The following is an 11,006-nucleotide window of genomic DNA, read 5'->3' as shown; positions in this document are numbered from 1 at the left end:
CTCTCTCTCTCTCTCTCTCACACACACACACACACACACACACACACACACACACACACACTCTCTCTCTCACACACACACACTGTAACACACACACTCTCTCTCTCTCACACACACACATACACACACACTCTCTCTCTCTCACACACACACACACACACTGTAACACACACATACTTGTTTTTGTTACTTTGTGGGGACTCATGACAAGAAGGTTACACATGGGGACCGTAATTTCTAAATACAATAAAGCAATAATTTTAAGTCAGAGGTGTCAGGAATAATTTTTGATCCCCAAAAAACATATTTATTATCAAAAAAACTTAAGTTTAAAAAGCTTCATTTTTGTCAGGTTTTTCTATTCTGGCGGGGACGTCACTATTGTGTCTTACCACAAACCACCATTGGGTGTCACTATTATGAATTATCTATAGATTATCTATTTTATAAGAATAATAAACCATTATAAGATTAACAACTAAGTTTAAGTTTAGACAATCATTAAAGAGTTGTTTAAAAGGGATAAATGTGTCAGTATTTATATATTTTATCTTGCCTTTCACTAATTAACCATCAACTGTATTTGAATAGACCATTTCTGGGGATGTAAACGGTGGAAAAAAGCCTTACCTCACCTCCTGTTTAACACATCTAATTTTCTTCAGTTTTGAAAATCTGAAAAGGTCCAAATGATAACTAAGACAAGCAGGATATGTTCATGGAGCATTGACACCATGGGTATCATGGTCTTTGCTAAATAATAATGATCTGTGCATACTGGAATCCACTCTGAATTAAAACACCACATGCCTGGCATTCATAATGCTATATATTTCTATCAATATCAGGCTTGTAACAGCACACAAAACTCTGGAGAAGATGAATGGATCAAATGCATCACTTTTTTATTCAGTATTTAACACTACTAGCACAATATGCAACAGGCTGCGTAAGAATAAAAATGTGTCATTTCAGCTTGGTGATTGTTTACATTAACTGTATTTGTGAAACTAAAAACTCTCTAAAACACTTCACTTGAAAGTACTCTTAACGTACTGAAATTTGTTTTCTAAGCAACAAACACAAACTTGTTGCCTTCAACAGGAAAAAACATCCAGATAAAGGCCCTTTCCCCTTTTCTGTTACATTTTTCTCTTTAAAGAATCAATACGATTCTTAACATAAAATTTGACGCCCTCCCAACTTCTCCCTTGAAGTGCTGCTGGAGAGCGTTCAATACACTCCATACACTGAGCTTTACCAGGAACCTGTCCAGACCTGATGCTGTCCATCAGAGTCTTCTCCACAGCCTCAATCTCCTCTGGAGACCACTTTCTCCGGGGGTTCTGTGACAGTCCTGAATAAAACAAGAGTAATTAGTCATTGTGATTAGTTAAAAGTGACTCAAAACATCAACACATTTTTTGCTAAAATCATGGTTGAAAATCTGGCACGTTTACATGCATGTCACCAAGTAACAATGGGAAACAAAACTGCTGGTAATTCAGTCAATATCTAAGATAAGGACAAAAATGACTAAAGATTTCATTTATTCAGTTTTATTGGTCTTAATCTTAAATTACTGCATGGGAAATTGGTGACGTGAACTTTGTACTGGACAAGCCTTCCCTTTCTTCTCATGTTTAAGCCTTCAGTAGATACTGGTCTGAAATAGGTTTTTGCTAATTAAAAGCTGCACATATGCTTGAATCATATTGGCCCAGGGTGACCAACAGCAACACATCTAAAAATCTAATAAGAGCTTTTGTAAATGTTTTTATCCAATTCTGACATCTCTAGCTGCACTGCAGTCTACAGGAGTTGTGTTGATACTTTAATTAGACCCATTCACATTGCAATCATACAGTGTTTCCTTCTTGACAAATTATGATTTCCACGATGCAGAAAACAGACAAAAATCACAGAATCCAGTCATATTTTGGATGGATACATCAAACGTAGGTCAATATGGACTATTGTCTATGAATATTAAGCCGCAAAATGCAGTGTTTTATTGGACAAAACTGTCTAAGAAGAAACCACTGAAATGAAGACTTTGTCCATTTTGGATCTATCTGCCATGCTGCTGTAACAAATCTCCATCAATGCAGATCACTGAAAAATACACACTTTCTATACGGTCGTGTCAAACCTCTCCAAATTTCAGCTCCACATGAAAATCAAGGGAATTCTGTTGTCATCAAAATGTTTTTTTTGTGCAGATTCCTATTGAAATGACTTGATTTTGACTGAACTTTCACAGAAAAATGGAAAGTGTGGCCTATTTCATAAGACATTTGAAAATAGCTTACTCTTCGTTGTGTGTGGTTCCTCCAAGTCCTTGCCTTTCGGCTGCAGTTGTTTATCAGTCTTGCCTGTTATAAACAAATGAGCAAAACTGAAAAGACTTTCAATATATGCAATATTCAGTAATGGCATAGAATAGACTAAATGGTTACCAGTAACTGTGTCACACATGTATTTAACAAAGATTAACAGGTGAAACAACAACAAAAACATCTTTTCTCTTCTCTTCTCAGGATATAAAAATATAATATAGCATGTATAGGATATAAAAATAATAAAAGCACTGTACGGAATTGAACTCTTTTTACAAGTACAACAATATCAGATGTAGGGCTGGATTTAATCGATTAATTCAAATTTATTTTATTTTTTAGAAATCAAGGATTCACAATTTTTTTATAAAAATATTACCAAACGTGCGACGCGCTCATATCGCAAGGCCTTGTGTTGATAAAGATGCGCCGCGTGCAGAGGAATAGGAGAAACATGCAAGAATATGGAGGTGAATGTCTTTTAAGTTGAGCGCTGTTTAGAATGAGCAGCTGATGCGAGCGCAACAGTTAAACACATCCATGGTTACACAGAAAAAAATAACAATGGAAACCTGTAACTACTGTATCTCTCATATTTCATGTGACAGACTGAAAGATGCATTTATACATAATAATAATCTACTGGTGTTTTATCTTCAGTCATTTTGAATTTGAATTACCTTGACTTTTGAGATTTATTTTAAAGCATTTTCCTGTAATACCTATTATATCTGAACATAATAAGACAAGTTTGAACAAGATGTAGTTGTAGTTCATGCATCTTTTCTGTAAAAGATACTTTAATATTTACATCATGTTGACAACTTCATGTGGTGCACCTGGATTCGAGTTTGCTTTAAATAGAGGATTAATAAAGAAAACGATCATTTGAATCATGTTGTAGTTACATTTTTTAAGTTGACTAGTTAAAAATCGTAAAAACAATCTAGAATCAGTCAAATGGTCTAAAAAAAAAATTGAGATTTTAATTATTTTCTAAATTGCCCAGCTCTAATCAGAAGTTTTCTTAATGTTTTTAAATCGCATTACCTTTGGGTGGTTCTTTATTTTTGTGTTGTCCAACTCCAGCAGAGGACTTCTTTGATTTATCTGGACACAAAAAAGATTATTCAATAACAACTCCTAAATATCAGCAAGCACACTCAATGTTTTACTTCCAGTAATATTTAGCCTTTTCTAGCTTTCCCATCGTTCCCTTTCAGACTGTTGTGAATTAAATTAGATTAGTAATAGTGAGAAAGTCTAATTGTTCTCCAATAATGCCAGCAGTAACAGTTTAAATACTCATTTATTGTCCTGTACACGTTCAGAATATGTTGCCCATAATGCGTTTCTAGACTGAGAGCATGCTGGACGGATGAATAATGAACGACGCGTGCGCAATGCACTTCTTGTATAGACATGTTTCTGAACGTTTAGAACGATGCTTTATATTTCCGGTCTCTGTTTTCTACTCACATTTACATATTTTCCGAGCTGATATAATATAATGTGAAACCTATTCAAATAATTTTAAAATCACGTGGCGCCGTTTTTCATCACTTTACAGTGTTTTTGCAGTAAAGCACCTATCATAGTTTAATGAGTGGGAAGATGAAGCGACGCGAGGTTAGCTGCATTGAAAACACATCTGTAGTGAACAACAGTGGACAAAGGTTTGCAACATTTTGATTGGATCTTGGTGGACTAACATAAGCAAACTGTCCAACGCCATCAGATAAAGATGCCAGGACAACGGCCAGACACCTCTTAGAGGGCAAGAAGAAGTTCTTCCATCATGTTTGGACTTCCATCATGTGTTCGTAACATTGCCAAAGGTATTCTGGTTGTGGTTTGGTAAGTGAATAATGCATTGGAAAAAGCTTTAGTGACACTTTTCTGAATGTGTGTTTGGACAATGCAAATACGGTTCACAGGAGGAAAGAAGGCCTCTGATGGAAACAGCCAATCACAGCCTGGAAATGGAGAAGCGCCAGATTGCAATCTTCTTCTCATCAGAAAGAGATAAAGGTACCTTCCCAAAAGACACTCCATGTTCTGAGTCTCCGGCCTGTTACAGGGAAGGCAGCAACAGAAACAACCGATCTGAGTCTCCAGCCTGCGGGGTAGGAGATAGAAACAGAAACATCCATGTTCTGAGTCTGAGTCCCATAAGGGAAGAGACACTAACAGATACCAAGTCCTGAGTCTCCAGCTTTGAGGCAGCAACAGATACGACCACATTCTGAGCCTCCAGCCTGCGAGGAAAGAGATACTCTACGTTCAGACTTCAGAGTCTTCGTCCAGCGAGACAACAACAGATGCAGCACGTCCTGAGTCTCCATCCTAGAGAGCCAAAACGGATCGACCAAATTCTGGGTCTCTAGCCCAGACGGGCAGAAGACACACAGACATCTGCAACAAGGTTAAGCTCCGGCGTGCAAACCTTCACTTCAAGGTACCTTTGCTTGTGTGTTCCAGGCTAAGGACCTTCTGCACCTACTCCACGGCCACACCTGCATGTTCCAGATTTTAGGACCCTTTGGTGCTCCAGGAGATCAGCATCCTCCAGCACTTCATGTTCAAGGCTGTCGAAACGGATTCCTGCTCCTTCTCCACTGCATTATTACCAGCACAAGCAGTGGATGAAATCCCCACCACCGGACTGCTCACTCAGCCACAGAGCACATAACCCTCACCTATCCAAACCTCTTCCAGAGACCTTGGCAGTGTTGTGTATCAGTATAGGATTTTTCTCATTTACATTAAATAGCTGATATAGCTGATTGCAGTAGATGACAAATAATGTTCCACGTATTTGTTAGATGCATAATAAGGTTGTGAATGTACAGCTCCTGATCGGGGTGAGGGTCACAGGATTTTGTCCACAGAATGATAAGAGCAAACATTATTTTAACATTTTATTATTTAACACCCAGTATTCTAACTTAAGCGCTGCATACAGCTCCGGACATGACAGGATTTCTGGAACGCAAAACAAGTGCTTTAAAGGAATTCCTTAGTTTATTACGTTACTGTGGCAGCCAACAACAGCACAGCTTAACCCTCCGCACATTTTTATATTTAGTTATATTGAAAAAGTTTCAATTCAGTCAATCTTTTTATCGTGTTTTAACGGATTTCTTTGGAGACCGGAAAACGAGAGCATCCAAACGGAAGTTAGAATCCATCATGGAGCCGCTCACTGGTTACTCAGGATAAAGGTCTATAACACTGCACAAAACCACAATAAACAGCTCTTTTGTTTTTAATTCAAGTCGTCACTGGTCATTATTGCCTACTGAGCAAAGGCGGCACGACACACACTACATACCTGCTGAATCTGGAGGTGAAGGTGAAGGTGAAGCATCATTTTCGGTCATTTCTTTCTCGTCCTCAGACTCTGATCCATCACTGTCCATCAGGACTCTCTCTAGAAAATACAGCAATCACATAGACAAAATAATCAGGTAGCAAACTAAACATTTTTTAAACCGCTACATTCAACAAATGTCTATAATCGACAGTGGTGTTCCTGCTGATCGTAACATGGTATTTGAGATTTTTCAATCAGCTTTATTTTTACATTGACATCTGCCAAAATAAAACTATGGAGGAAAATGTGTAAATTAGGGCTGGGAATATTTAGGCACTTCACGATCCGAGCCGATTCTGGGAGTCATGATCTGATTCCAAAACAATTCTTGATCTACATTTTTTTCCTAATTAATTCTCCTACTGTGCAAATACATCTTTACAACTTTACATTTTAACCAAAATTGGAGTTTCTATGGTTTTTGTTTATAGTTGGAATCTCTGTGACAGTACTGCCATCTTAAAGGGATACTCCACCCAAAAATGAAAATTTTGGCATTAATCACTTACCCCCATGTCGTTCCAGATCTGTAAAAGCTTTGTTCGTCCTCGGAACACAATTTAAGATATTTTAGAATAAATCTGGGAGGCTTGTAACTAGGGATGCTCCGATCAGGATTTTTGCAGCCGATACGAGTACCGATTTCTTGTCATGGTGATCGGCCGATACCAATACCGATTCTAATGCTTCAAGCTTTATATAACATATGTAATAAAATTATATAAATCATAAAAATTATTCCTTATACAGTGAACATTTTAATATTCCTTTAAAATGGTGTTTATTCAAGCCCTTTCAGCTCGGTGCACTTTCTCTCTCCGGATGCGCGCCGGTGCCAAGTTCAAGAGCTGCCGTGGTTATTTTAACAACAACAGAAACACGGTGAGAGGCAATATTATAGATTACTTTCACTAAAATACAGCAGAAAAAAACAATGCTGCAAATACAATTATTTTTCTATTTATCTATCTATAACTTATGACTCAAACCAGATGTAACAAGACGTTTCTGATCTACATTTAGCTATATATATATATATATATATAAATAATTGTTGTTAGATGGCTAGGTTGGAATTTAAACTTTGAAACTGTTATTCTCAAGATGAGAACGTTTTGATTATCCAATGTATTGACGTCATCAAATTGTGATCGGTACATGAGATCGGCCAAATGTATGAGTACCGATCGAGTCATAAAATGTGAATATCGGCCGATACCGATCTCCGGCCGATCGATCGGAGCATCCCTACTTGTAACTGTTCCATTGACTGCCTGATAAATGACACGGTCAAGGTCCAGAAAAGTATGAAAGACATCATCAGAGTACTCGATCTGCCATCAGTGGTTCAATCACAATGTTATGAAGCAACGAGAATACTTTTTGTACAGAAAGAAAACAAAAATAACGTTGTTATTCAACATTTCGGCAGCGTAAGGTCACCTTAGCGCCACTTTGGAGAGCACCCGCTGGACGCACATAGCGTGCGCTGCTCTGTGTCAGCTGCAATGCAACGAGACGTCTTCTACACGCATTTACGCTTTGATTTGAACACAAACAGCGTATCGTTCCATTGCAGCTTTTACAGCTCTGGAATGGCATGGGGTAAGTGATTAATGCCAAAATTTTCATTTTGGGGTGGAGTAACCCTTTAAAATTAGGGGTGCGAATTGGCACTGGTTTCACTATTTGTTTCGATTAAGATTATCATGTCAACGCTTCAATTCAATTCAAAATCACCATGCATCAGAATGCAACACATCCTCATTTTTTCTCCCACCACTAGTGTAAATGAGTTTACTTATTTATTCATGCCTGTTTACCTTGTGGATCAATCTGGATCTCATCTAGGTTCTTTCCTTTAAAGTCAGACAACTGTCCTCGTTCCATGGCCATAAGTATTTCGCTGATCTTCGCCAGCTGTAATGTTCCTTCGGGCAGGCGATAATACTGGCGATGGACCCTGATGTCGTGTCCTAGGAAGTCAGCGAGGTCGTCCATTTCATTGTCCTTTAAGTTGAGGACCTTGGACATGGTGGCCATGTGCTTCCTCAGTTTGGTGGAGGATAATGCAGTTGGGTGTTTTGCTCCACAGCTTTGAGCGATCTGACGAATAACATCCGATCCTCTGAAGTGACTGAGTGCTTGTGGTCTTCCAAACATGAACACATTCTCATCGAGCACATCACAGTTGCGGCGAGTCTTCACAAGCAACTCCATCGATGTCACCATATCTGGTGTGAGAAGAATGGGGACCTTTCGTCCACGTTTGCCTCTTATTTCAATTCTCTGGAAGTGCTTGCAAAGTGACTTCTCAAGGTCTGATAAAGCAAGCTCTACATCTGGATGAGTCGATGAGGTGTCTCTCAGTATAAAAGCATTGAGGGGCATCTTGGACACCTCTCCTTCCCGTCTACGATTGAACATTATTGCCTGACAGAGTGTCACCTTTGCCAGTTCTGACCAGTTCTTGATGCTTGGTTGTTCTTCGAGTTTTGTCTGATACTCCTTACTCTGGCTGTCAAGATACTGGTGCATTTTTTTCACATCATCAGCAAAGGGAAGAAGTTGTGGGGAGTTCCATTTTGCTTCACTCAAATTTCGGAGGGCCTGGGACGACACACACTCACTCCATTTAGTGTCGCAGATTTGTTTGAAGGCCTGCACATTGCTAAGGGCATTCTTATCACCGGACATCATTGCCTCACATTCAATAACGTTAGCCATCTTCTTGAGGTTGTGCCCTAACTTCAGGGCTGCCACACTGTGAACCGCTTCAATGACATGAGGGAAATTAGCCGGGATGAAGAAATCTGACACCTCCTTCAACTTGCTGTTCTTTCCTCCTTGGAGGACCAGGCGCCCTGTCTCACGCATCTTTTGTCTGATATATTCATGTTTTGTGACATCATGGCCATGCTTATTAAACAGATGCTGTCCTAATTTTAATATGATTTGCTCTTTGCGGACCATATTTGTTATCTCATCCTCATGCATTTCATGCACCATTTTCCAAAATCGTGCATTCACACCATCTGGAACTGGTTCAGCATACGTGCAAAGAGACTGAACTCGAGTTTTTCCTGGCTTCATTCCTTTGACTTTCTGGCTTAGGTGGCATCTCTGCATGTGTCTCCACATTGATTTCCTTTTCAGGTACGCCGCACAGTTTACGCAGTGCAAGTAGTCACTTGGTTTTACTGGTGCAACAGATTGCTGTCGGGGGATTACAAATCCTTTTTCTGTAACTTCAGAATTATGAGGTGAAGAGGACCTGCTTTCAGGTTCAGATAAGGAGGATTCTCCGGTATTGTTTTTGTCCTGTGAAGAGGATTCTTTGCTTCCACTCTTAGCCAAAGAACAAGAACGTGTCAGACGCCTCCTTTTCAGTGGTCGAGATCTTGATTTTTTTGACATTATCTTTCCTTGACTTTTCTTGTTTCTTGCTTTCTTTTTTGCTGAACCACTCTCTTCCTCTGCTGAAGTGTTACTTTCAGATTCTTCCTCTGTCTCTGGTATATATTCTTCCTCACTCAGTTCTGAACTGGACAGATATTCTCCAAGCATTTTTCTGTTACGCTGTGAATAAAAGCTACAAGTTAGAGGTCTTGATCAGAAATGCCATGGCCGACAACATATTAAAGGAACAAGCCACTATTTTTGAAAATAGGCTCATTCTCCAATTCCCCAAGAGTTAAACAGTTAGTAAACATTCAGCCGATCTCCAGGTCTGGCGGTAGCACTTTTAGCATAGCTTAGCATAGATCATTGAATCGGATTAGACCATTAGCATCGCACTCAAAAATGACCAAAGAGTTTTGATATTTTTCCTATTTAAGACTTGACTCTTCTGTAGTTACATCGTGTACTAAGACTGACGGAAAATGAAAAGTTATATTTTCTGTGCCGATATGGCTAGGAACTATCCTCTCATTCCAGCGTAATAATCAAGGGACTGTGCTGCCGTACCATGTGTGCAGCAGGAGCAGTGATATTACACAGAGCCTGTGGAAATAGTCCCCAGCTTGCAAGACACGCTCCCTGTGCAAGCAGTTGGTCACATTGGATATGTTGACGGAAGTTATCCTATTTTCATTACGCCTGCTGCACTCGTGGTACAGCAGCACAGTTCCTTCATTATTACACCGTTATTATAGATTATTATTGTTTCATATGTGCAGGAAAAAGGGACACTTTTCATATAAGTATGTTAAGATAATAAACTTACGATTACGCTGTCAGTTCTTAGGAGCTCAGGTACAGTGTCCGTGTCCTTGTCTGGAGTGGGGTCAAGGGTCACGGTACAATCACTACCGTCGGAGCACTGATGTCTTTCCTGAAAAATTATCAGAAAAATACACTCAAATGCACATTTTTAATGGCAATTCATTTTAGCTCGGAAAGCTGTTTTAGCTGTGCTTCAGTTAGTACAATGTTAGCCAAAAATGATCTCCTTTCACCTTGTACAACACAGATCGCATCAACATTCTTGAAAACAGACGGTTACCAGAACTCCCCAACATTTCTTTAATCAGAACAAGTAAAAGAGTAAAAATCACCAGGCTTTATTAAAGCTTTATTTTGGGCGTCCCGTGGCTCACCGTCTAGGGTACCTACTATGTCTGAATCTAACACAGACCCTCTAATGCAAGCTAACACGTTAACAATTTGTGGACCAACCGCTGACTAGAGAGACCTGCTAACTGAAAACGATAAGTTTGATGTTATGATAACTCAAAATTAACTTAACAAACATAAGACTGACCTAGCAAATGAAGCCATACAAAAGACTTAATACAACTAACCTTTGTTTTCATGCTCTGATATAAATATAAAGTCATTTACAGTTTTTGTGTACGCCTTCATGTATCGTTCTTCACAAGCATTGTGATGCGCTCTAAGTTTCTGGAGGCGACTCAAGTGATGCTTCTGAAACTACAAGACAAAAAAACTACGTTTTAAAGTTTTTTTTGGAAGCTTTTCTTTTGCTATTTATGCTACGGTCAGAACTGAACCTTTAAATAAGGACTTATTGTTGACAGCAGACACAGAGGTGAGCCACAGGAGATTCCCTATATTACACTAAACAACTCGTTAAGAGTCAAATTAGAAATGGATACAGTATCCTGCAACACAACTGTGTTTGACTGTAGGGTTCAGGCGCTTGCCTGACACAAACGTCCGCATGCTTGCTGGTGCAGATGGGCTTTTGCAATGGCTTGTAGGGCTGTGCGATTTGGGGAAAATATCTAATTGCGATGTTTTTTTTGACAGATATTGCGACTGCGATT

The 11,006-nt window shown here is 39.2% G+C and overlaps 1 protein-coding gene across 1 annotated transcript; it reads right to left on the bottom strand.

Moving 5' to 3' along the window:
- Window positions 1–885: 885 nt before the first annotated feature.
- LOC306868971 (uncharacterized protein) lies at window positions 886–9,288 on the bottom strand. The gene is made up of 5 exons (XM_079415473.1): window positions 7,539–9,288; window positions 5,674–5,772; window positions 3,390–3,449; window positions 2,313–2,375; window positions 886–1,357 (listed from the first exon to the last, which is right to left on the bottom strand). The coding sequence occupies exons 1-5, from the start codon at window positions 9,280–9,282 to the stop codon at window positions 1,143–1,145; spliced, it is 2,181 nt and encodes a 726-aa protein (XP_079271599.1). The 5' UTR covers window positions 9,283–9,288; the 3' UTR covers window positions 886–1,142.
- Window positions 9,289–11,006: the final 1,718 nt, after the last annotated feature.

This window comes from Barbus barbus, assembly GCF_936440315.1.
Source record: "Barbus barbus genome assembly, chromosome: 4".
NCBI classification, from domain to species: Eukaryota; Metazoa; Chordata; class Actinopteri; order Cypriniformes; family Cyprinidae; genus Barbus; species Barbus barbus.
Note: the sequence above shows the minus strand (reverse complement) of the source record. Positions and strands in the feature narration are given on the sequence as shown.